Source organism: Heterocephalus glaber, unplaced genomic scaffold (assembly GCF_053883595.1).
Source record: "Heterocephalus glaber isolate CG9 unplaced genomic scaffold, H.glaber_assembly_v1.0 deba00001429, whole genome shotgun sequence".
NCBI classification, from domain to species: Eukaryota; Metazoa; Chordata; class Mammalia; order Rodentia; family Bathyergidae; genus Heterocephalus; species Heterocephalus glaber.
Window position 1 is genome coordinate 17,952,341 of NW_028258294.1, and position 27,047 is coordinate 17,979,387.

At 36.5% G+C, this 27,047-nt stretch overlaps 1 protein-coding gene across 5 annotated transcripts; it reads left to right on the plus strand.

Moving 5' to 3' along the window:
* On the plus strand, positions 1-26,837 carry Cfap300 (cilia and flagella associated protein 300). 5 transcript variants are annotated; one of them, XM_087212320.1, is made up of 8 exons: positions 1-209; positions 431-512; positions 9,204-9,279; positions 14,118-14,284; positions 18,370-18,542; positions 19,117-19,163; positions 24,341-24,407; positions 25,930-26,836. In XM_087212320.1, exons 1-8 carry the CDS (start codon positions 100-102, stop codon positions 25,991-25,993), a joined length of 786 nt encoding a protein of 261 aa, XP_087068446.1. In that variant the 5' UTR covers positions 1-99; the 3' UTR covers positions 25,994-26,836. The 5 variants fall into 5 exon arrangements, 3 of the variants coding, with proteins under 3 accessions (XP_087068446.1, XP_021104681.1, XP_004870856.1); XM_004870799.3 differs by lacking the exon at positions 19,117-19,163 and having other exon boundaries at positions 5-209; positions 25,930-26,835; XM_021249022.2 differs by lacking the exons at positions 19,117-19,163; positions 24,341-24,407 and having other exon boundaries at positions 2-209.
* The last annotated feature ends 210 nt before the right edge of the window (positions 26,838-27,047 follow it).

Below are 27,047 nucleotides of genomic sequence, written 5' to 3' on the forward strand. Positions count from 1 at the left end.
CCCCGAGGCCTAGCCCCGCCCCGGAAGCGTGGCCTCCACCCGAGAGTAGCCGCGTCTCTATGGAAACGACCCCCCACCTGGAGAAAGACTAAGAGTACTATGGCTGCTGGGGAGCCGGGGGTTTCAGGCGGTTACTACTTCAGGTTCCTGCCTCAGAAAACCTTCCCATCTCTGAGCGCCCCGGAGACCACCAGCCGGCTCCGCCAGTGGTGAGGGGCCGAGGGGTAGTGGGAGAAGAGCCCCTGGGCCTTCACGGCTGAGAAGCGCCAGGCGGGCGTCGAGGGCGCGCGAGCCGCAGCGGGCCGCACCTGCGTGGAGCCGAGAGGCAGCAGTGCCACGCGGGCTGGGCGGGTCCGGGTTGGCACTGGCGGGTTTTCTAGTCTGAGTGGGCGCCAGCCCGAGGCTCACCCTTTTTCCTTCTCTGCCCCAGGTCCATGCTGGGCAGAATCAAGGCGCAGGCGTTCGGGTTTGACCAGACCTATCGGGCCTATCGGAAGGATGACTTCGTTATGGTTTGTATGGGTGTTGGAAAGTTACCAGTTCTCTGCTGATTTTTAACTTTTCCCCATGTCAGCATATATTCCTTTTTTTTTTTTTTTTTTTTTGTACTGGGGATCGAACTGGGGACCTTGCGCTTGCGAGGCAGGCGCCGGAACCACTGAGCTAAATCCCTGGCCCTGTCAGTGTATATTCTTATGACTATGCCATTCCTTAGTCATGTCGTTTTCTTGGAGTTTGGGAGTAATAAAAGATGCAAGGTATTTTAAAAGTAACTTTTACATTTTCTCTGACCCAAAATTTGTTTTGTTGTTTTTGGTTTTTTTGTTTTGTTTTTTTGAAACCGAGTTTTGCTTGAGTCTTGCTAAGTAGTTCAAGCAAGCCTTCAACTCATTAAGGAGCCCAGGCTGGCCACAAACACAGAGATCCTCCTACCTTAGCCTCCACAGTGCTGGGTGTCCCAACCACCACGCCTCGCCATAAATTTTTCATTTAACTTATTTTTTTCCTACTTTCAGTATCCTGCCTTACAGGAGAACTTTCCAGTCCTGGTCAGTTTTTTTTTTAGTAGGCACTTCTCATTTTTAATATTATTACCCAGCTTTTTTTTGTTTTGTTTTGTTTTATTTTGGTTTTTTGGTACCTGGATCGAACTCGGGTCCTCCCACTTGCGAGGCAGGCGACAGAACCACTGAGCTAAATCTGCGGCCCTATTACCCAGCTTTTATCACTGACTTTTTTCTAGGCTTAGCACAAGATTATTTTTAGTTATTTCTCAAAATTAAATACACCCTGAGAACTGTACTTCAGGCTGTACTGGAGTTCTGAATAAAGAATTCCCTAAAAAAGTTGTAAGTAATGGCATAGTGGTTAGAATACATAAATCTTTAGCTAGAGGTAAAACTTCAAAATGTTTTGTGTGCTCCTTAAAATCATTATTTTTAATCCTTTTTTCCCCTCTCCTCTCTCACCCCTCAGTCAATTTGAAAATAATTTTAGGGTTTGTGAATGATCCTCATTCTTTGCTATTCATGTCCTGTAAGCATGGACTTTAGTTTCTATAGTAATTGGCATAATTTACTCATTCTCAAACACTGAGGACCTATGAGATGGTACGAATTTCTTCGGGTGCTGGAGGTAGAGGAGGAACAAAGCAAAAGTCCAACTTTCAAGGGCCTTATGGGCCCTTGGCAAGATTGCCAATAAACCAAAAAAAATCAGATCATTGCATATAGTGATAAGTGCAATGAATAAGAAGGGATAGAGAAAGGAGAACATTAAGCCAGGTTGTCTCACAGTTCTGGAAGCTAGAAATACAAGATCAAAAGGTTGATATGTCCATTATCCTTCCAAAACCTTTGCCTCTTCCTTGTTGGTGATGGTTACAAGTAATCTTTAGCATTTTTTGGTTACAGCTGCAACATTTTAATATCTACCTCTGCCTAAGTCATATACAGCTTTTGCACCTCTGTGTTTATGTCTTTTCTTTCGAAAGCACCAGCCATGTGGAATGAAGGGCCTTGCTACTCCAGTGTAACCTTATTTTAACTAATTACATCTGTGATGATGGCCCTATTTTCAACTAAGTTCACTTTCTGAGGTTTCAGAATGGACACTTTTAACCCATAATAGAAGATAAATTGGTTAAATGTCTATCCCTTTCTGAGATAGTTTATAATGTTAATATAATGCTACTATTAATTGCATTTCTTATATACTCATGGTTAGACTTTTATAGCTTTTTATAATTTTCATTTATACCAGTACTGGCTCTCAATTTTTTTTAGAAAAAAGATGATCAATATTTCAATTCACTGAATTTTAGAGTGGTATAAAAATTTTCAGGATTATTCATTTATTCAGTAAGTGTTAGACTGCTTATTGTGTCCTAGATTCCAGTTTACAAGGCTGTACAGTTTGGGAAGCTAGGAATGCTTAAAAAAAGTCTCTACAACACAGTAAAATACTGGGGGATATAGAAGATATCCTAGATACAGGGAAAAAAATCACCCAGCCAAAGGATTTTGGATGTTGGGGATATTTTCACAGAAGAGGGTATCAAGGGGTTGTTTTAGTTTTTGGTTGGTCAATACAGAGTTCTGTAACAGATTCCAGGAGCCATCCATAGAGCACAACAGATTTCTACAATTCCAGACAGTACTTTTCCAGTTTTAACACTTCATGTTTATCTTTTTTATTTCCATGAAGCTGTGTCACTCCCACATTTTAATACCAAAAAAAAGACAATTATTATTTTTATTCATGCAACTTACTTGAATGGAAATAAAGCATTGTGTTTAAGAGTATGCCCCAGAAGATGATTTATTTTTATTTCTTTTTATTTTCTTTTTTTTTTTGAGGCAGGTCAAGTGATCCTCTTGCTTCCAGCCTTTGTAGTGGCTGGGACTACAGGCACACTATCATCCCTGGCTTGGAATTAATAAATCTTTAGGGCCCCTCATTGATTTAACATCCTCACATACAAAGAAGATCTGAGAGATTCTAGCACTGTGTTCACATGGCCATATGTTTTTGAAAATTTTTTAAAAGTTGTTTTTGTTTTCTTGGAGTAATTGAAATCGTATAAGCCTAAGGCACTTTAAAATCTGAATCCTTCGTTGATTTGGCCTCTAATTAGCTGTCTTGAGTTTAAATTCCAACTCTGGAACTTACAAGGTATGTGACATTAGAAAGTGATTAACCTTCCTCAGCCTTTACCTTTCTACAAAGTGGTCACAGCACTTAACATTTAATAGGTGTAAGTTTAGTGTTTGACCCTTATATTCACTAAAAACTGAAACTCAAAGAAAGTTAAGTAATTTGTTCATGATCCCAACAGAATTTTGACTCCAAAATCCCTGCTGTTTTTGTTTTGTTGTTTGTTTTTCTGGTATTAGAGTTTGAAACCAAGGCCCTCACACTAAGCTACATCCCCAGCCCTCTTTTATTTTTAATTTTGAGACATGGCCTCACTAAGTCTCTGAATTGCCAAGGCTAGGCTGGAATTTATAATCCTTTTCCTTCAGCCTTCCAGATTACAGGCATAGGCTACAACACCCAGCTTCCCTGCTATTTCTACTACATGGACTCATAACTAAACGAAAGCTATTGCTTAAACCAGAATTTCAGATTTTGAATTTACTTTCCACAAAGACCTATGTTCCAGAGGTTTATTTGTGAGGGAGTAAATGGAAAAAAGGAAAACATTTATACAGCAGACATTTCTTTTGTTTCTAAGTTTGTGCCGATGAATACACAAAGAGTGGAGGAAAAAACAAAAAATTATATTCAGAGTGAGAAACAACATTACCATAGGCACAAGATACTTTGGTGACACAAGAAAGTGATCAATTTTTAAAATAAATTTTTAAACATTTAAGTAGTTACCATATTTTTGATCACTGAAACATCCTTTTGATCAAGGTGATCAGAGAAGGATTTGACAAAAGACAAGATTTTTGAGCTAGGATGTGAAAGATAAGGAGTTTGTCAGGTAGTAAAGATAGCGGTGGAGAGATAGGTGGGATACTCTTAGAAGAACTCTGCTACAAAAGGAGTTTGGGCTTTAGCTAATGAAGAGATGCTGAAAGATTTTATAGAAGGCTAAAATAATGGAAATGTGACTTAGTGGTGGAGTACTTGCCTAGCCTACACAAGATGGGGTTTAATCCCTGGCACCATAGTAAAATATTGAGATCACCTTGGCAGAAGTGTAGAAGATGGATTGTTCAGACAGTCTGGAAGCATGAAACTGTATCAGAAACCATCATCTAGACCAGTAGTGGCAACCTATGGCACGTGTGCTGCAGTGGGCTGTTTGTTATCATTGAAAGCTCTAAAAAGTTCACCATCACTTATCTAGACAGTATATGATGATGTCCTGACTTAAGACTAACACCTGAATAGCCAGCTAGGGAGGCATTTAGGAGAGAGGCTTAAGGAATAATAAGGCATTGAGTAAAGGACAGAGGAACCCTTATGATAAATCCTAAGTTTCTGGCTTGATTGACTTGATGGTGCTGTTAGATGCATAGAAAACATGAATAAATAAGGAAAATAAGTTTAGTGTTAGGCATTTTCAGCTGGAGGTACATCCAAGTAGCAATATACTACATATATAATGTCTAACTTTTGGTCTCAAGACAAAGCTTTGAGATCAGTACATAGTGTCACCATCCTCACCATGATACCAGATAATGATGAAGGGAGTGTTCCATATAAACAAGAAAGTTAATTTGCAGTGCTTCTTAAAGCCCTGCACAACACTTAGGCTTACATCTCATGACCACAACTTAGGCATGTGACCATATCTGAGGGAGGATAGGAAATGCAGACTTAGCTAAACACATTACAGTCCTAAATAAATCAGAACTCGTTAAGGAAGAGAGGATTGATACTGAATTAGAAACCAGCTGTTTGCCAGATAGATAATGTAGTTAAATATCTACTTACATTGTAATTTAGAAATACTTTTTCTCTCACATGCAGTGAAACAAGTGTATTTAAAATCTTCATGTATTTTAATATCAGTATCTGTTATTAAGTTAGTTTATAAGTTGCCCAGTATTTTTGCAAAGTACATCAGCTTTCCTAAAGTTGACACACAGAGAATCCCTTGTAATGCCGCACCACAAATTCTGTAACAAAATACCACCTACAAATAGAGTTATTTGTAAATTCATCTTAGGTGTAGAATTATAATTTCAATAATAAAACTTACATTGCTTTATTTAAGGGGCCTTTTATCAAAGACCTGTTTTCATTGGTATGTCTATTTTTGCTGGTCACTTGATCAACTTCCGTTTATAGAGACATAAAAAACATGTGATTGTAAATTAATAATACCAGGAATAATTACTAAATCCAGTGCTCTCATTTGACAGATTTCAAAAAAGTTAGAAAGCAACTTCCTTTCTTGAGGAATAATTTTAAGGAAATTTAAAAAATAATCATGCATAGTATTTTTGGTTTTTTTTCTGTATGTTTTTATTGTGGTGCTTGCAATCAAATTCAGGGCTTCGTGCATGCTAGGCAAGTGCTATACCTCTAAGATACAACCCTAGCCTTTCTTTTAGTTTTTTTTAATATGTATACCTGTAATTAAATTAAACATCCACTGCTAGAATGTAAACGGCATAAGGACAGAACCTGTCTTACTTGTCTTAGTAAATGCAATCATAAATAATCCTCACATCCCTAGTCCTCTTCATTATGTCTTTTTCATTACATGGCATTCTGTCTGCCTAGTTTTTCATGAAGTAACCCCAGGAGTCATCTTTGACTACCCTCACTCCCATTTTTTTTCTTCTCCCATAAGTATCATTGAATCCATATTCTTTGTACTTGCTACCACTCCGACTGCTGTGAATATCACCTCTTACTGATCATTTGTGCCAGCAGTCATCCTCCTAACTAGTCTTTACAGCTCTTCAATTCATTCTCCACCCTGTAGCCATTATAATTTTTTTTTTTTTTTTTGAGACAAGGTCTCTTGTAGACCAGGCTGGCCTCAAACCTGTGGTTTCCCTGCATTCTTCTCCCATATGTTGGTGTGTACTACCATGTCCAGCTAAGAATAAATTTTAAAAAATAAGATTCTAAGGGCCGGGGATTTAGCTCAGTGGTTTTGTCACCTGCTGCGCAAGCACAAGGACCCAAGTTCGATCCCCGGTACCCCCCCCCAATAAAAAAGATTCTAGGTGAGTGTAATGGCACCCATCTGTAATCCCAGATACTGGGGAGGACGAGGCAGGAGGATTACAAATTAACATCCAACCTGGATCCTTGCAATTTAGCAAGACCTGTCTTGAAATTAAAATAAGAAAAAGGGCTGAGGATGTAGCTCAGTGATAGAGAGCTTGCCTAATAGATCAGACTGAGTTCAATTTGCTCATCTGCATGCACCCCCACACAGATTAAAATTTCTTCACTTGACTACAAAATCTAGTTTAACTCCTACCCTCATCTGATCATTTTCCTTCTACTGTGCTCCTTCTGTTTTTTACTTTCCTTGAATGGAATAGCCAATCCTTTCTTACCTTGAAGCCATCACACTTGCCATTTTCTCCACTTTATAAAGTGGTCTTGAGCCAGGGATTTAGCTCAGTGGTTCCAGAGCCTGCCTCGCAAGCACAAGGTCCTGAGTTTGATCCCCAGTACCTAAATAAATAAATAAATAAATAAAGTGGTCTTTTCAGTGGCATGTTGGAACCAGCTGAAGATAGCCAGACTGCTACATTTTCAGTAATCTTTCTTTGCTGGTTGTTAAAACTTTTAGCAATTTAAAGACCACAATGAAAATTGGCAAATGCTAGCTAGGTTTAGTGAAATAGGTATAGGCATAATAAGGCTATCATTAACTCACTGTACCCCAGGATGGCCTCGAACTCAAAGAGATCCTCCTGCCTCAGCCTAGTAAGGGCTGGGATTACAGACTTGTGCGACCATCCTCACCATGATTTTTTTTATGAATTGTTCTTTACTGCTTAAATTGTTACAGTAAATATTATTTTTCAACATTATCTTCAAGCAGTCACTCTGTTTTTCTAAGATTCTTGAAGAAGGGGTCTAAGCTGTCTGTCTCAATTCTCTATCATTTATTCCTCTGTATCTGGCATCTGTTCCCTTCATTAAACTAAAAGTACCCTTGACTTCCTAATTTCAAAATCTAATGAGCACTGTGTTTGCCCTCAAGGAGCTTAAAAACTAAAAAAGAAGACAGTTAATGTGCCATATTACAAAGGAGTACAAGCTGTTATCCATGTACATAATAGACAATACTAATCTAATGTTCAGAAAAAAGGTTAATGGAGAAAAAAATTTAAGTTTAGACCTGAAAGGTGAGTATGAGTTAGTTGGGCAAAGAAGTATACTGATAAATGTTTAATGGTTCATCCCCTTCCTTTCTTAAAAACCCTGACTTCTAGCACTGGACATTTTTTCTTTGTAGGGCAGGATCTTACTATGTAGTTGAGGCTAGCCTTGAACTCATGGCAATCCTCCTGCCTCGGCCTCCCAAGTAGTTGGAACTATAATGGTATACTACCATACCTGGCTTTCTTATATTTCTTTCACTGCTCTTAAATTTGAGATTCTTTTCATGAGTTTATTGACTATTTTTTACATGCCTGTTCGGAGCCTTTGACCAGCTTTAAGTCAGTTGTCAGTTTTTCTTATTAAGGTTTTTTTAGCTATTGGAAATGTCAGATCACCCTCTTTATAATATTTGTTGCAGTTTTTTAAAAATCAATCTATTGTTCTTATTACTCATCATGGACATTGTGTTTTCTGGCTGCCCAGAGGTTTTTGAACGTGACTTGGGAGTAATTTGTAAACTTTGTTTTGTCTTGTTAAGTGGAAGTAGAACACAAAGTAATTCAAGGTATTCCCTTATATTCAGAATATAAGACATTAGGCTGGAGGCTTACCTCTGGCAGAGCAAATGCTTAGCATACATGAGGGCCTAGGTTCAGTCCACAGCTACAAAGGAAAAAACAGAAGTCTGGGACATAGGTTTACCAACCAGACTGCTTAGTTGAATACTGAGATTTTTGAGTTGTTTATAAGGACATAAGCCTGTAACCCCAGCTACTTGGGAGGCTGAGGCAGAAAGACTGTAAGTTCAAGGTCAGGCTAGGCAACTTACTGAGACCTTGTCTCAAAAGTTTTTAAAAGGTCAGGCATGGAGGCACACACCAATCATCCCAACACTCTGGGAGACTGAGGCAGGAGGATCCCAAGTTTTGAGCCCAGCCTGGGCAATTTTGTGATTTAGCAAGACCCTTATCTCATTGCAAAGGCCCTGGGTTGGATCCCCAGTATGAATGAATGAATGAATGAATGAATGGCTCTGTGAGCAATTTAAAGGAAGCACACACAGAATCCGTTTCATCCACAAAAGTGGTAGCAGAGGCTGCAGCTTTCAGGCTAGGCAGTCTCAGCACAGCAGTGTTATTGGTTAGAAAGGGATGGTAATGCCTATGGCCATAGTACCCTAAATACACTTGATCTTAGAAGTCAAGCAGGGTTGGGCCTAATTTGTTCTTGGACTAAGAAGAAAGTGATAATGACCTTCCTCGTTTTTGATGGGGCTGCAGAAGAGTGGCAATTTCCTCACCAAAGCAGTTCTTCATATGATTTTGTTTCATTCCCACAGTTCAGCCTTGAGCCTGATGTTCTCCACCTCCTGAAAATTTTTGGACTACCTGAGATGCTTTTATTAAACTTTCCATTTGCCTTTTCAGCCAGTCAGTTGCTAGTACTTGGAACTAAAACTCTTTAACTGCTATATTGGCTTTGCTGTATAGAAAATTTTCATTTTTAGCAAGTCAAATCTGTCATTGCTCAGTTCCTGTTGGGCAAAAGTAAATTGATGGTTACTTTTAGACTTAGTATGTAAATGGTTATTATGGTGATTAATTCAGAAAACAAGATAGAAAGTTTTGAAGCATATAATCTAATATTACTGTAAATCATTATTTTCCATTTATTAAGTCCTAAAGACCTTACTTAGTGTTCACGCTTCAGGTTCCAACTTGAATATAGTAAAGCTTCATTTATTTATAAAACATTTATTAGACATTTTACCAATTTACAGTTGTCTTTTCAAATTTAAATGAGATTTTACTGAAGTTATTTTAGAAGTTGATCTTTATTATTATTTATAATAGCTTATCTAACATGTTTCCCTCCAATTTGTATTTTAGGCTTTCTTCAAAGACCCAAATGTTATTCCAAATTTACATTTACTTTCAGATTCTTCTGGACAGTGGATGACATTAGGTAAATAAAATTTATTTTCATCTTTTCAGATGACTATTTTGCTATTATAACAAAACTTTGCCTTAGAATTTTCATTATTAAAATACTAATTGTGGCTGGGTGCAGCAGTGCCTATAATCCCAGCTACTTGGAAGGCTAAGGCAGGCTTGAGATCAGCCTAGGCAATGTGGTGAGACCCAGTCTCAAAAAATATAAAGGTTGGGGCTGAGTTTAGTACTAGAGCACTCACCTAGCATATGTGAGTTGCTTGGTTCAATCCCTAGTGCCATAACAATTTAAATACAAATTATAAATAATGATTTGTCTGTTTGATAACATCACGATTAAGTTTGATCTTGTGCCAGGTCTGCCCTTCATCTCTCTCCTTGCAATCTACTGCTGTTGTCCTGACTTAGCCCACAAAAGTAATCTCTCTCCCTCTCTCTCTCTCTCTCTATTATTTTTTTATCATCTCTCTGTTTTGTTTTGCAATACTAGAGATTGAGCCCAGGGCCTTTGAACCCACTGAGCCACATCCCATGCCCTTTTTTTAATTTTTAATTTTAAAACAAGATCCCACTAAGTTGCCCAGACCGGGCTCCATCTTACCGTCCTCCTACCTCAGCTTCCCAGAGTGCTGGGATCACAGTGCTTGGGTGTGTGTACCACCACACCCAACTCTTTCATGAATTTAGAAGGCATTTGTTTTGCTCATTCCATGTATTTTGCTAGCTACAAGAAACATCACAGTAGGAGAAAACCTGTACTAAAGGAACTTGATATGTTAAGTTGTGTGTATGTGATATAATAATGTATTACAGGTTCTACCATAGAAATTAGAGCATGAAAAGAATGGAGTGGTCAATTCTAAATAGAGGGAAAAGATCAGGAAATTATCCACTAATATGGGAATGCTCGGGCAAAATCTCAGCTGCCTTGAGGACATGGATTTCTGACACAGGAATCAGCTACCGTGAAACTTTTAATAATAATATATCAAATCATGGAGTGTCTTAAATTTTCAGAAGGAGAACTTTGTATAGATAGCATTTTTATAACACATTGAAACACAGCTGAGCTATGTTCTGTTTGTAACCTTGAGAACTGTTTCAAACAAATCTGAATGTATAAAATAAGAGCAGATGGTCCCCAAAAACAAAGAAAGACAGCTATGAAATTTAAGAGAAAAATTACCCTCTTAATATTGATTTATGTATCTTAACTCTCAGGTCAAGAAAAAAATCAGACTCAGTAATAGACTATTCTGAAAACAAAAACATAAACATTATATTTTAAATTTAAGGTTGAAATCTCAACAATAGAACAAATAAAAGCATCGTTCCATTTAGAAAGAGAAGCTGGTTGATGATATGCATTTGTGTTCAAAAAAATGCAAATTGATGTGAAATTAGGTGTTTTTGTTGGGTGATCTTTTAGTAAATTATCACATTGTGTTTTTGTGGAATTCTAGAAGCCTTATTACAAAAAAAATCTTAAGTATGAGTCAATGACAAGATTACAAATAGTTCATGATGTTAGACTTAGTAGGTCAGATTTTTGGCTGAAGACTACTATAAAATTTATAGAGCAAAAACTGGTACAGTGTGATCTTCAGACTACTTACAAAATTAAGCTGAGTATCTGAGCACAAATGTACTTGCCAAGTCAAATTTTCAAAAAAGAATAGTCAGAACCATGTACCACAGTGTTTATAAAGCATGTTTACAATAACTTCAGTCATTCTTTGAAAAAAAATTAGGTTCACTGAAATAAATGTTCAGTCTTCCACCATATTGGTGCATACTTCACAAAATAACACTGACTTTTTTGTAGTTTTTAAATAACGATTACAAAAACAAAGGCTCTAAAATTCCACATGTGCCTGACAGGATCAGTTAGAAGTACTCTGAAAAATAGAGCATTTCATTTCAGAAGCAGTAGAATTCTACAAGAACTCTTCTATTCACTTGTTTGTATCTTTTTTTTTCTTTTCTTTTCCTGATACATTGGTCATTTTTCCTCTGGGAGCCTTTATAAGCCAAAGAATCAGCCTTTTAAAACAAGAAAAGTGAACTAATTCTAAGGAAAGTAATGATGGAGTTACACACCTGTAATCCCAGCACTCTGGGAAGCTGAGACAGGAGAATCATGAGTTCAAGCCTAGCTGGACAACTTAGCAATTTAGCAAGACCTTGTCTCGAAATAAGAAAATTTTAAAAAGGGTTGAGGATGTAGCTCGGTGTGAAGGCTCTGGGTTCAATTCCTAGTACTGCAAAGAAAAAAAGTAAAAAACGAAAAGAAAGAAAAAATGATGGAACCTTCTTTGCTGCTAGCTGCTCTGGCTACATGGCCAAGTATTAGTGCTGCTTCATCTTCTCAACCAGGTACTGTAGTCTCCTTCATTTATACACACTTTGCCTTTTTTGGAGAACATATAATGGATACTTCCTGTGTACATGCCCAGCTAAGGGCATCATTTACATTACCTTCTTTAATTCTAAGAGACATACATCAGTATTTTACAAATGAGGATTAGGAGCATAAGCTAAGTATTGTGTACAGTGTAACACAGCTGGCAGAATAACATTGAGATTTAAATACAGGCTCCAGAATTCAAGACCTTGACCACTACATTGTCTTGTTTCTGTCACTTCCATGTTGGGGTTGCCAAATTAAAAAAGGGGTACCTAGTGTATTATATATGCTAACATTTTCGGGAAGAAAATGTGATCTTAACTTTCTGTATGTGGTCCCAGTGATGCATGGCATATTGTTATGGTTTATAGCAAGAATGCCTCCCTGAGGCTCTTGGCAGGTAATTGAATTGTGGGGGCATTACAGCTGACTTGCTATTAGTTGGTGGGATCTGGTTAGAGGCAGATGACTGGGGACAGACATGGAAGGGTATATATCCCTCCATGGCTCCTGCCTTCTTTCTCTGCTTCCTGACAACCAAGATGTGGGCAGCTTTCCTCCACCATGCCCCGCTGCCGTGCTGATTCCACCTCAAGCCAGCAGACCATGAACTGTAGCCATGAGCCAAAATAAACCTCTCCTGTTTTAAATTGGGGGTGTCAGGTATTGCATCTCAGTGATGAGGAAAGTGACTAAAACGTATCTTTTAAGTGCTGGTGATGCAATTTAATAAAATTCCTACATAGCAAGATAGCTCATGTTAGTGGACTGACTTGTGCCCTTGCCTTGAATTCATGTTTTAGCCGTAAAGCCTCATTGTGATATTATTTGGAGGTGGAACTTTTGGGAGATAATTACATTTAGGTAAGATCGCAAACCTAGGGCTCTTACAATGAAATTAGTGCCCTTATAAGAAGAAGAAGAAACACCAGAGTATACGCCATGGGAAGACAACAGTCTTTTTTTTTTTTTTTTTCAGACTGGGTCTTGCTAAGTTGCCTGGGCTAGCCTAAAGTATTTGTTGACTTTCTATAATTTAATAGAAGTTTTAGTTAACATAAAATCCATTCCTGAAAGATACATTCAGGAAATAAGTATAGGAGAAGAGAAGAGGTAGAGTGCGAAGAACTAAAGCTATAAGAGAAAAATAATTGTTATTTTCAAATTTCTATAATTCTGAACTTGTGATAACTTAAGTAGGGCCTGGTTTGAAATTTACCTTGGCTTGAAAACTATTTTTTGTAATAAACACTATAGCCGGGCTTGGTGGCACATGCCTGGAATCCCAGCACTCAGGAGGCTGAGGCATGTGGATCACGGTGAGTTCAAGGTACATAGTGAGTTCAAGGCCGGTCTGGACTACATAACGAGACCTTGTTTCAAAAAAAAAAAAAAAAGCTATAAATAAGATTACAAAGGGTAAATTTTTCAATGAAAAGAAAATGTTTTCAAAACCTCAAGGACTTCACAAGTCCCATTAATTAAAATTTTTGTAATATGAATTATAAAACTTTAAGCACAGACTCATATAAATTAATGCCTATAGGCCATTCTAATAGATGCAGCAGCTACTACACACTCAAAGATATTTTATTTTCAAATACTCTCTAATTTATGTTCATCTAGTCCTGAAATGGTAAGATTTTGGTATAAATGTTTAATAATTAATAAAAATAAGCTGCAAAGAGCTAGGTATGGTGGTGTATGCCTGCAATCCCAGCATTGAGAGGCAGGAGGATTGCTATGAATTTGAGGCCAGCCTGGCAAGATTGTATCTCAAAAAAAAAGAGCTGCAAAGTAAGAATTTAATAAAATTCCTAAGTGTTTAAATACAGTTGTGTGTTGCTTAACAATGGACTACATTCTGAGAAATTCATCATTAGGTGATTTTCTTATGTGAACATCACATAGTATACTTAACAAATATAGATGGTGTAGGCCATTTAGTCAGTGTGGCCTGTTGCTGTAATGAAGAGATACAGTAAACATGAGATGTATGTAGGTGCTGCTGGCTTAACACAGCCTAATTTTTTACAGTAAACTTTTTTTAATAAATAGTATATTCAAATAATGATAGAAAGTATAGTATAGTAAATACATAAAATAGAACAGTCATTATCATCAAGTATAATGTACTGTGAATAGTTGTACGTGTTGTCCTTTTATATGGTAGGCTTGTTATACCACCATCTGCACAAACACATGAGTAATGCACTGTACAGTACTGTAATGTTATGACAGCTACAACACTAGGCAATAGGACTTTTTCAGTGCCGTTCCAATCTTACAGGACCAGTGTGTTATATCTAGCTGTCACTGACCAAAACACTGTTAGACAGCACATGACTATAGTAAAACATATATCATATTTAGTTACTCTTAAAACCTCCATAGTGATTTATTTTCAAAGTAATTAACTTTTATTTCTCTATAAAATACTTTAGGAACTGAAGTGAAAAAAGTTGAAGCTACAAATGTTCCTTGCACACAACTTTCAATGTCATTTTTTAATCGCTTATATGATGAAAATATTGTACGAGATACTGGACACATCATTAAGTGTTTAGACTCTTTTTGTGATCCATTTCTCATTTCTGATGAGTTACGAAAAGTAAGTATAGAATTTTAAATTTCGCAGTGGAATTTTATTTCAGGAAATGCAAAATGTGAAATATCTTTGCCTTCCTAAAATTCATTAAGTACTTGCTGTTAGTAAATATGATCACTAATAATCATCACATTGATATATTTCTTCTTGGATAGCATGCTTACTGTCAACTTAATTATTTGTGTATTTCAGTAGTTCTCACCTGGATCACTGATGTATGATGAGTAGAGGCAAGTAGTTTTCAACCAGGTGCTACTGACATCTCATAGGTAGCGATGCTGCTAAACACTGTACAACTCAGAGGAAGGTACCTCACAACAGTTACCTGGCCCAACATGTAGTGCAGAGGTGAAAAACTAGCCCAGTAAATTCATGGATATTTTTCTTCAATATGGAACTCTTAATATATCAAATTAATATTAAAATATCCATGGTGTAAAAAATTCTTTTTATCTCATTGCTAAAATCAACAAAGCTATATTAAATTGGCTAAATTAAATTTTTAGTGAAAGGTACACTAAACTCAATGTTAGAATACATATTTATCATCCAGGAATTTAGCTCAGTGGTTCTGCCTCCTGCCTTATAAGCAGAAGGACCCGAGTTTGATCCCAGTGCCAAAAGAAAAAAAACTCACTGCAGAATACATACTTATCTAATTTCTTAAACAGTAGTAACCTTATGCAAATCATTCAACTCCTACCCTCCACCCCCATACTGGGAGTTGAACCCAAGGCCTTCACACTAAGCTATATCTTCATCCCCTTTTTTATTTTTTTATTTTGTGACAGGGTCTCATTAAGTCACTAAGTTGCCCTGACTGGGCTCAAATTTATGATCCTGCCTCAGTCTCCCAGAGTTGTGGAATTGTAGAAATGGCTACTATACCCAGCACAAATCAGTTCAGTGTTTTGAGCCTCAGAATCTTACTTAAACAACAGAGATGAACATGCTTATTCTGCTTTCCTAAAGCATTGAGAAAATGAGTTGAGAAAGCATTTAAATGTATACTTGAAAGTATGAGATTCAGCCAGGCATGATGGCAGATGCTCATATTCTCAGCATTCAGGCTGAGTAAAAAGATTGCCAAGTTTGAGGCTTACCTGGGCTACACAGTGAAACTATCTAAAAAAACAAAGTATGAAATGCTGTTAAATGTGTAAATATGTATTAAATATATATATAGTATTATGACTACGGTATTACTAAAATAGTTAAAAATTAGAGCTTTGTTGTCAAATAGACATAGGTTCAAATTCAGACTGTCATTTTGCTTTGTCTTTGAGATGGTCTCACTATGTAGCTCAGGCTGGACTTGAACTCACTGTGTAGCCTAGGCTGGCCTCGACTTCATAATGATCTTCCTGCCTCAGCCCCCTGAGTGTTGGGATTATAGGTGTGCACCACCATGCCTAGCTCTGTCATTTAATAATTGTGATACTTAATCTTTCTAAGCCTGAGTTTCCTCATCTATAAAGTAGGCATAATGTAAGAATTATGTGAGACAATGCATTTAAAGTGCTTAGCATAATGCCTGTCACTTAGTAAAGTCTGTAACACTAACAACTACTACTATTACTATTATTCTCCATTAAGAGAGAAGGGAGAGGGGCTGGGGATTTAGCTCAGTGGTTCCAGCGCCTACCTTGCAAGCTCAAGGTCCCAAGTTTAATCCCCGGTACCAAAAAAAAAAGAGAGAAGGGAGATGTACAGTTCTAATGTATTGCAAATCCAAATAGAAGTGTAAGAAGGAAGCTGTTGATTTACTAGTCTGGACATAGGAATCTTGTTTGTAGGAGAAAGGGAGGCAGCCAGTCAATCTATACATAAATCTCCATTAGAGTGGTGCCTAAAAGCTGAGTTTAAGAAGGAAACAAAATTAACTTATTGGAAATAACCAAACACACAATTAAATGAGACTATATATAGTTTGATTTTAATTAAATGAAGTATACTTATATGTAATGTGAGATAATATAAATATTATACAATGAGGATCTGACATTAATTTCTACTCCAAGGGTTAGATATTATCATTTAAGAAATGTTTGGTTTGGGTCTCCCTTCTTTTCCTTTTGGGTATCTCTAATTGCATCTCAGCTCCTTTTCCCTCCCTCCCTGTCTCCCTTTCCCCCTCTCCCTTCTCCCTTCCCTCTCTTCTTTCTCTCTTTTCTGTCTCTCTCTCTCTCCCCACTGCCACCTTCCTGCCTCAGCCTCCCAAGTGCTGAGATTACAGGTGTGCACCACCACACTCAGCTAAAACTTGGCTGCTTTCTGCCTTAAAAAAAAAAACCAAAACTTCCACCTTTTGCCTGAACTAGAAAGCTCTCGTCCCACTGTGCAGCAGTACAGATTGTATCGGCATGCTATAATGTAAGAACTGATAATAATGTCCTTCTTGACTGCAGCTCAGAAGGTTGACTCATTAACCATTGCTTCCCTGATACCTGAAGGGTGTATAGCCAGAGATGTGTACGTGAATAGTGAAGGAGAACAGCTATAGAATGTTATCTTTAACATTCATTCCAAACATTTTTAAAATTACTTATATTTTTAATTTCATAGCCCAGCCGGGCATGGTGGTGCACACCTATAATCACAGCACTCAAAAGGATGTGGCAAGAGGATCACTGCAAGTTCAAGGCCATCCTTGGCTACATAGTGAGTTCAAGACCAGGCTAAACTACATAGTGAAACCCTATCTCAAAAATCCAAAAAATTAAATTACACAGCTTAATCAGTTCAGTATATGAGATTGCTCATGTAAAAAATGTGTTAACTGTTCACTATTCACTTGTAAGTACTTTATTTACCCTAGTGTGTATATCATCAGGAAGCCACTAACATGGGCTTTACTAACACATCATTTTCTTACAGAGGAAAGGAGAGAGGAAGTTAGGAAATGGAGATGGGCAAGTGTTACATGTGGCACATCCAGAGAACAACAAGCTATGGACTACTTCCCCTCACCTGTCTCTTACTGTATATAACATTGGCTTTCATCAAGTCATTATAAATAAACTGTGTATGGATAAGACCATAGGTTGTATTATTCTTTAAATGCATCTTATCTAGTGCCCTTGTGATAAGTGTAACCAAGCCAGGTGTGATGCCATATCCCTGCAGTCCCAGTACTTGGGAGGCTGAGGCAGGAGGACTATTGAGTTTGAAGCCAGCCTGGATTACATAGTGAGATCTTGTCTCAAAAATAAATAAGCATAGTCAGTTTTCCTAATTAAATATATTTCTTGCTTCTGGACAATGATTCTTATATAACTCACCATTATCCCCTCTTGTATGATCATGTTAGTGTTATACACTATTTTGTTTTTCTTTCAGGGTTCTGGGGCTTGTACCCAGAGCCTCACACATCTTAGTTAAGAACTCTGTCTCTGAGCTGTGCCCTTTGCCCCACCCCTTTTTAATTTTTATTTTGAGACAAGATCTTGCTAAGTCACTCAGGCTGTCATTGAACTTGGGATCCTCTTGTCTCAGCCTCCTGAGAGGCTGTCATTATAGATGTGTACTACCATGCCCAGGTCCTGTGCTCAATTTTTATAGCTTTCTCCCTCCAGAATCCTTTATATAGAGAGAATTCTCTTCCCACTGTATTTCCTTACACTTTTCATATTTTAATATTTTGGTCTTATTGTGTCTATATTTTATTGTTAACTATTTCACATTCTTTTTCAGAAGGAGGTAGGGTATAAACAGTTCCATAAAAGAAATAGTATTTTTTTGTTTGTTGATTGCACATTGCCCCACAATTGTCTCAGAATTGGTTCTTAAGTCTAGGGGCTGGAACTGTGAGTGAGTAGTAAAGCACTTGCCTTGTATGTGCCAGCCCCTGGGTTTGATCCCTGTAGCACCACACACACCTACACATAAGAAGTCTGAGATTGGGGTAGAAGGTGTGGCTCAGTGACAGAATTGCTTGCCTAGCTGAGCAGAGAGCTCTTAAGTTTGATCCCCAGCACCACAAAAATAAATAATAGGTCTAAAATTACTTTTAAATATGTAATAAGTTGGAACTTTAAAAAATTAGTACCTTGAATTATATCACATTAAGATGAATTTTATCATCTTAGGTTTTATTAGTGGAAGACTCAGAAAAATATGAAGTATTCAGCAAACCAGACAGAGAGGAGTTCCTGTTTTGTCTTTTTAAACATCTTTGCCTTGGTGGATCCCTTTGTCAATATGAAGATGTGCTTAATCCATATCTGGAAACCGCAAAGCTTATCTATAAGGATCTGGTGAGGTAATGTTGCTAGATTACAATACGTAAATCTCTAGTTGGTGGAGAAAATTATTTAACTATTTTGGAGATTACCCAGCATCTCACAGTGGTCATATTAACAACTGGAGTATGTAAAAATAGCACTATCCTACCATCTTGTACCTCCTCCCTCTCTTGCAGGCCAGAAAGATTCCTAGATTTCCCTGACTCTCTCTTAGTTCTCAGTACTTTCATTCTTCATTTATCTCTTCCTTCTTCATTCAGAACTGTCACCTACTCCCTTATTAGCAACTGCCTTCTTATAGGCCTCCCAGCCAGCCACCTCCTTTTAAATATCAAAGGAACACAAGATCCCTCAGGATGTTTGAGTTTGCTCAGCACAGAGTGAAAAATGATTACCTTTGTTCTAAAAATGTGGAAGAATTTTCATCTAGGTGTAATCTTCACTTCCTAAATTAATCTCACAATATACAGTTAATTTTAGGTGTTTTACTTGGATTTTGAAGGTCAAATGAGATTTAAAGCTTTATTAATTTTTTTATTCATACTTTTAACTAAGGTCATTCTTTTCTGTTTGAATTTTTCACCTATGAAGATACTGTATCATCTGTATAGGCAAGGAGGATAGAAACAAGAAAAAGCGTAAGTTTTTTGAGTTTAGTTGTATAATTTTACTTTATTAGGAAAACTGCAGAATTAGCTTCTCATCAGTCTTAATTAATTGACTTATACACAACACCTTAATTCTCATGTCCATTCCATAACTATATAAAAATTCCACAATTTAGTTGCTTTACTTGATTTCTGATACGGTTTTTTATAATTATGTAAGAGGATCTGATGTGATTTTTAAAGCAAAAATATTTCTATAATCTACTTTTAATGAAAAAGTTGCATCAATACATAAAGATTATTTGAAGAGATGTTAGAAACAGAATATCAGAAAAAGTGCTCACAAATCTACATCAAACATATTCTCTAATAATGTGAAGGTCAACCAATCTGTCATATGAACCTGTGGAATTCCTCACTACGATGGGCTGTGAAAGAAATTCTGTTGGAAATACTTGAAATAGAAATAACCTTAGAGCCTATAACGGCCATTTTCCCCAGCATTCCATTCCTTGGATTATCTGTGATTCTCAGCTATGTCTAAGTTTTTGCTTTTTTGTTATTATTATTTTTCTGGTACTAAGGGAATGAACCCAGGGTCTTCCACATGCTAAGCAAGTTTTCTACCACTGACCTATATCCCCAGCTTTTTAAAAAATTAATTAATTAATTGATTGATTTTATGATACTGGAGATTGAACCCAGGTCTTCACACATGCTAGTAAAGTACTCCACCACTGAGTTAGACATCCACCCCTGTGTCACTTGTCACTAAGACAAAAATTTGTACCAGGGAAAAGTTTGTCCTGAAAAGTAATGATTGCTCACAAAATGAGCAGCCAAAATTCATGACATCTTACAGGAAAAAAAGCAGTTGTCTCTGGCAATCCGTCATGCAGCCAAAAAGAATTGATATTATGCACAGAATTCTAACAGGCTTTAAAAGACCTATATAAAGAGTGTCATACAGTCTTTGACTTCAAGAAAATTACAACAAACTAATATATGCTAGTAAAGGAATAGTTTAAAATCTTTAAGAAAAAAATTATTTATATAATCAAATATTCAGCTTTATACTTACAGTCTTATTCTCTAATACAAACCCCAGAAGTTCACAAGAGAAAACGATCAGTTGTGGGTGTCAGCAGTCATGAAGTTTGATGAAATGAAGTCCATAGGACCAAACAAAGAGAAGTGTAGTCCATTCCCAGTGTAGGAGAAGTGCTTCAAAGTCTGAAAGTCTAGAGGAGGCCAGGAAGGGGACCGGCCCAACTGCAATAGTACTTTGAGAATCATTAAATATTTCTTCTGATGGTGCACGTTTGCTTCTTTGTTTTTATGTAAGTGGATGATGAACCCAGGGCCTTCACACTGAGCTACATCCTCTGCCCTTTTCTTATTTTTTATTTTGAAAGAGGGTCTTGCTGAGTCACTAAGTTGCCCAGGCTGGGACTGAATTTGTGATCCTTCTGTTTCAGCTTCCTGAGAGCTGAGATTACAGCATGTGCTGCTATGTGCAGCAGTCATCTCCAGCCCTTTTTATTTTTTTATTTTGAGACATGATCTCACTAAGTTGCCCAAATGGTACTCAAACTTTACTACTCACTGCACTTGGCCGCAAAGTGTCTTCTTTTCAAAGATTATTATTCCTTTAAATCAAGTAAGCAGTAGTTTAGAGCCACATTATTAAATAACAAATGATCAGTTGTTTCATTATATTTCAAAAATATTTGTGCAGAGGGCCAGGGATTTAGCTCAGTGTTGCTGCTGCCTGCCTTGCAAGTGCAAGGTCCCAACTTCGATCCCTGGTACCAAAAAAAAAAAAAATATGTGTGTGTGTGTATAAAATGGTACCTTCATCCTCTAGTTATACTTTTAAAAAGCAACATATGAAGCCAGATGTGCCTCTTACACACCTGTAATCCCAGCACTCTGGGAAGCTGAGTCAAGAAGATCACAAATTTGAGCTAAGCCTGGACAACTGAGCGACTTAGACCCCATCTCAAAATTTTAAAATAGGGCTTGTTACTGTTTAGATCTAAAATGTATCCCAAAAGTCTCCTATGTAAAGAGATGGTGCCTGTTCAGAAAGGGGTGTCACTGGGGCTGTGCCCTGGATCAATGTATTCTTTTTTTTTTTTTTTGATACCAGGGATTGAACTCAGGATCTTGCACTTTTGAGGCAGGCAGCAGAAACACTGAGCTAAATCCTTGGCCCCTGGATCAATGTATTCTTGTCCTCCACTTCTCTTCTCACTCTCCTTCCTGGCTCCTGTGGAATGAGCAGTGGTCATCCACCATGTCATTTCTTCCTTGGAGACAGACAACCATGAAATGAACCCACTGGAAACCATGAGCCAAAAAAATTTCTCTTTCCTTAAGTTATAGGTGTCAGGTATTGTGTCCTAGTGACAACTGATATAGGGCTGGAGATGTACCTCAGTGGTAAAGTACTTTCCTAGCATGTGTGAAGCTCTGGGTTCAATCTCCAGCACCATAAAATCAATCAATTAATTAATTAATTTTTTAAAGAGCTGGGAATATAGCTCAGTGGTAGAAAACTTGCTTAGCATGTGGAAGGCCCTGGGTTCCTTCCCTAGTACCAGAAAAATAACAATAAGAAAAAAGCAAAATCTTAGATAAATTATTTTTGAAATATTTAAGTAATCTTAGTGTAGGAACAGATGCAATAGAATGGAATAATATAACTTATTTTTATTAGAAATCAACTCCTAAGAATGTACAAATGGCAGTTTCTTTTTTAAGTACTATGGTTATGGTATAGGTAATGCCTGTTAGACAATTATTACATCAAGTATCAAATACTAAATTTTCATCTAAGCTCATTTTGACAAGGACAAACTTTTACAAACGTATTTTTTTCTTTAGACTTTTTAACAGGGTAATTTACATATAGTAAAGTAAGCAAATGATAAGTGAACATAGAATTAAACTTCAATATATGATTTCACTATATACCTACCCTCAGATTAAGTTTTAAAATTAGATGTAACCACAAATGTGTTATTTATTTTGATCTAGGTGATTATATAGGTATTTACAGATGTTTTATATGCAGTGGTTGTCATTCTTTGGATAAACACAAAATTTTAAATCTCATCTTCAACTTGCCCTATATCTTAGGCATTAGAGAAATAAAAAGAAAATGACATTGACCTATATCATAAAAACATTTGGAAGTCAATTTAATTGTTTATCTTGTGGGTTTAAGTCTGAATGAAATGCTTAGGAGAAAACTGCCTAGGACCCTCTAACCCTGAAATGGCTAGGGCTAGCCATCTGCAAAAAGTATTCAAGATTACACACACACCCCTCTCATATAGTCCATCTTTTTCTGCCTTCTCTTTCTCTCTTACCATTATTTTTTCATACATAGTAGAAGGGAACCAACACTTGCATCTGATGTGGGAAAAAGCAGTATCTTCCTTTTAATTTTCCTTATTAGGTTATGCATGAACAATACATTTGATGCATATGTATTTATGGAGTATACAAGTATGAACTAAACAGCTGATACACAGGAGAAAAGAGATTGGATTTCGAGTCAGCTGGATTCTCTTTCTGGGAATGTCATTTTTACTTGAATCATTGTAAATATATCATTTGACTTCTCTACTTTTCTTTTCTATAAAATGGGCAAAATAACACTTACCTCGATGAATCACGTGATCTTTCAACAACCTAATGTTTATAAAGATATTTTGTAAACTATAAGCATTATAAGAATGTACATATAACAAATATATAAATATGTACCTGTAGTTTATTTCCTCAGTCTTTAGCTTGCTTCCTTCCTACATATTGCCATAGGTGATCTTTTGTAGGAAGAGTAACTGAGTTATTGAGAGAAAAATATTTTTAATATGATACAATATATAATTTTGCAAATAGCTTTCATATATTTGTTATCTTATCCTAGAAGGAACCATATCATCCCCAATTTACATCTGAGAGAATTGAGGTTCAGAAAGGTTAATTTTGTGCAAAGTGAAATAACTCAGTGGCCAAACGGGCATTTGTATTTAGATTGTTTAATTCTTTTCTCTTTTTTTTTGTTTTTGTTTTTGTTTTTTGAAACAGGGTCTTGCTGTGCAGTTCAAGCTGGCCTTGAACTCACTATGTTATCCAGGCTGGTCTCATTGCAGCCCTCCCGCCTTAGCCTCCCAAATGGTGGGTTTAGCCTGGCTAGATTGTTTAATTCTTTAGTATGCTTTTATCTACTCCTGATAACTTACTAAACTTCAATCTGACTTTTATAAACCTCTGTTTATCTAATAATTATCTCTTTGACGTGGTAAAATAATTTCATCATCTGAGTCTCAGACTGACCACATAGCTTCTAAATGTAAAATTCAATTATCTACAGAAATTTCAATTCAGTTGATATTGCCTTGGATGAAGACTCAGGTGCCATCCTTTACAAACCACTTTGGTTGGATATTTTGCATTTCCATGTTCTGTATTAATAAGAACACTTAAATACCAAAAAGAGGTCATTACTTAAAGTGTGGCATGCCAGTGTTTACACACACACTCACACACACACACACTTTTTTATGGCTTTAAGATGAGTTTATTAGCTCAGCAGTCAAAGCCAAGTTTTCCTCCAGGGCTGTTTACCTGTATAATTGACACTTGTCTATTTCCTCACTGTCAAGTTTCTCTATAAACTCAGTTTTATTTCCTTATGGCTGTAGGTTGTAATCCAGGCCAGTTGGTGATATCTTTCCCTTAGGTCTCTTCAACTGGTGATATCCATATTACTCTACTTCAAATATCACAATTTTAACATGTTTAACTTTTCTGAAATCTAGATGTATCTTCCTATCCAAGTATGTACTTGTATGAAGTTTCTGTCTTTTTTTGTTTCCTTTTAAGAATTGTTATTAAATTAGTGCTTTGACTTCAATCAGTGGTGTCTCAGAAATCAAAGTTCAGGAGTCATGGTACTTCTTGTTGTATGCATGGAATCCAAAGGGCTACAAGCCCACTCATAATTTCCTGTACTCCTGCCAGCCAGTATTTCACATACCCCATCATTTGAGCTTATTACTTTGACCCACATCCTTATGGTGTCCTTTACCACTGTGGGCTCTATATTTTTAAATTTTTAATTAGATGTATTTGAATTGTTTGTTACATTTTAAATGTACTTTTATCTTTTTTTTTTTTTTTTTTTTTTTAAGTGTGCGAAAACATCCTCAAACCAAGAAAATACAAATTACTTCTTCTGTCTTTAAAGTTGCAGCCTATGTAAGTATTGAGGGAAATTTGCAACAAAAGAAATTAATTACTTATTATTAATGGAGTTGTTACAGCTGAATCTGTTGGTACATGCCTGTAATCCTAGTGTTCTAGGAAGCTGAGGTAGGTTCAAACCTATCCTGGGCAATTCAGTGACTTAGACCCAGTCTCAAAAAAAATTTTTTTTTCTCGGTACTGTGGATAAAACTTAGGACCTTGTGCTTACAGGGCAGGTGCAGCGCCACTGAGCTAAATCCCCAGACCTCACAAATATTTTTAAAAGCCAGGGATTTAGCTCAGTAGTTCCACCACCTGCCTTGCAAGCGTGAAGACCCAATTTCGATCCCCGGTACCCAAAAAAAAAAAAAATATATATATATATATATATATATATATATATTTTTTTTTTTTTTTTTTTTTAATGGAGTGGAGCTGGGGGTGTAGCTCACTTTCAGACACCCTGGGTTCATCTCCAGTACCAGAAAAAAACACCTAGAATTGGCAATTAATATACCATTATGACTAGGAGAAAAGATAATGATACAGAACTTAATGTTTTATTAAAATTATAAGTTGAATAACCAGGTATGGTGCCGCATGCCTGTAATCCCAGCACTTGGGAGGCTGAGACAGGAGAATTGCCTTGTGCTCAAGGCCAGCTTGAGCTAGATAGTGTGTCCAAGGCCAGTCTGAACTACAAGGTAGCAAGACCCTGTCTCAAAAAAACAAAATACTAAAATTTAAAGTTGATAGAGTAGGCTTTTGTTTGGAGAACTTTTTTCCATTGCTTCCCTTCTGTTGTCTATATCTAATAATATTCCTTACTTAGAGCTAAATCTGTGACTCAGATGAAGTAGAGCACAATTTTCTAATCTGTCAAGCTACAGTTTATAGAGCAAATGCCATAAATGTCTTTATATTGTACAATCTGAACTTGAATTCATTGTCATACAAAAGATACTACATGTGATGCAATTTCTAAGTATCTTGAATCACTTAACAAGTATTTATTAAATATTTACTGTGTTTCAACTAGTGTGCTGGGCTACAGCACAGTGACAAACGAGAAACATAGTCCCTATCCTGGTGATACATAAGGACCTGGTTCTAAAAGAAAACAAGGCCTGGGATGATGGCCATCATGTGTTAGAGGCCAGTCTGGTCTACATAGTGAACCTTGTCTCAACCCTCTCCTACAAAATTAAATAAATAAAAGAAAACAAAGATAGAAGAAAATTGCTAAATAGAAAATTTTGTAATATTAGCATATTAAAAGCACTTTTTTAAAAAGATGGGATTCCCCTTTGGTAAATTCCTTGACATGAATTATATGTATGTGTCTATGTGTATTACAGATATATTCCTAATATACATAGACTTTGCTGTTAATAAATATTTTTAAATGTTAATTACCAATTTATTTTCAAAGATTTTATGTATGTTTTATGATGTTTCAACAGAAATAGTCAATATGTTAATTACCATTTAAATGTGGTTGTATACTAAGTAATTTAGGTTTATCTTTTTTCAGGATTCTACTGGTATGTGCTACCCTTCAACAAAGAATCATGAACAGACATTTTCTTATTTTATAGTGGATCCTATCAGACGTCATGTTAATGTTTTATACCATTGTTTTGGTGTGGGGGAAATGTCTTAATGTTCTTTCAGATTATCTATATCTATTATTTTTTAATTTATCTTTTTTTATTTTAATATTAATTTATGGGCAATTATTTATTTTGTAGATCAATCCAAGTAAAATGTAAAAAGAGCATGCTTAGAACACAAGAAAGCAAACACCAAGATGGCCTTTGTCAAAATTTGTCTGGCTAACAAATTTCTACTCATACAAGAATTCCTAATATAATCTACACAAAAGATTGTGAAATTTTTACAGAAAGTTACAAGGAACTAAAACTCTCGTTCATATTTACTCAAGTGAGAAGCTAGACATGATAACACACATGTGTAATCCCAGTACTTGGTTGGCTGAGGTAGGTCAATGGTTCAAGGCCAGCTTGGCCTATCTAGAGGGACCAATCTCAATAAATTAAGGAGGAGGAGGTCAAGTGAAGGGCTCGGGGATGTAGCTCAGTGGTAGAGCACTTGACTGGCGTACATTAGGTACTGGGTTCCATTCCAAGTACTACCTCTTCCCCAGAATATTCAAGTGAGTTGTTAATTTTTCATGTTAGTTTTTAAACTAGAATTTCAATTAATACATGTTTTTCATTGCCTAAGGTTCACATCTCTAGAGTAAGGAAAAAACTAGCAATTCTTTTGATTCATTTGTTCCACTCAAAATCCTCAATTAAAAAAAGTAATGTTCTGAAAGTAATTGTAAACTCTTTTATCACATAACATTAAAACTACAGCCTCCCCCACAGCTAATAAAAATATACATGTAAACAGAGAAAGTTGTCTTGATTGTATTATTGAATTGGCAAAAGAGTGAGAAACAAGTTCTCTTGGTACTGTCTCTCATTACACATAGAATTAAGGGGGTATAACGTGGATATTTTTAATGGGCATAGTGACTGACATGTATCTCATAATGGAAAAGCTTTCAGAAAACATTGCAACTTTAAGGAAGAACAAGTTTAGAATATGTGCTTCTGTATTACAGGGGTAATCTTGGATTTGAAC

Bases quoted from the DNA above. Each gene is read 5' to 3' on its own strand.
- Cfap300 (XM_004870799.3), top strand. From the start codon at position 100: ATGGCTGCTGGGGAGCCGGGGGTTTCAGGCGGTTACTACTTCAGGTTC. The intron at 9,280-14,117 runs GTAAATAAAATT...AAAATACTTTAG, and splicing joins TGGACAGTGGATGACATTAG to GAACTGAAGTGAAAAAAGTT. The intron at 14,285-18,369 runs GTAAGTATAGAA...TTATCATCTTAG, and splicing joins TTTCTGATGAGTTACGAAAA to GTTTTATTAGTGGAAGACTC.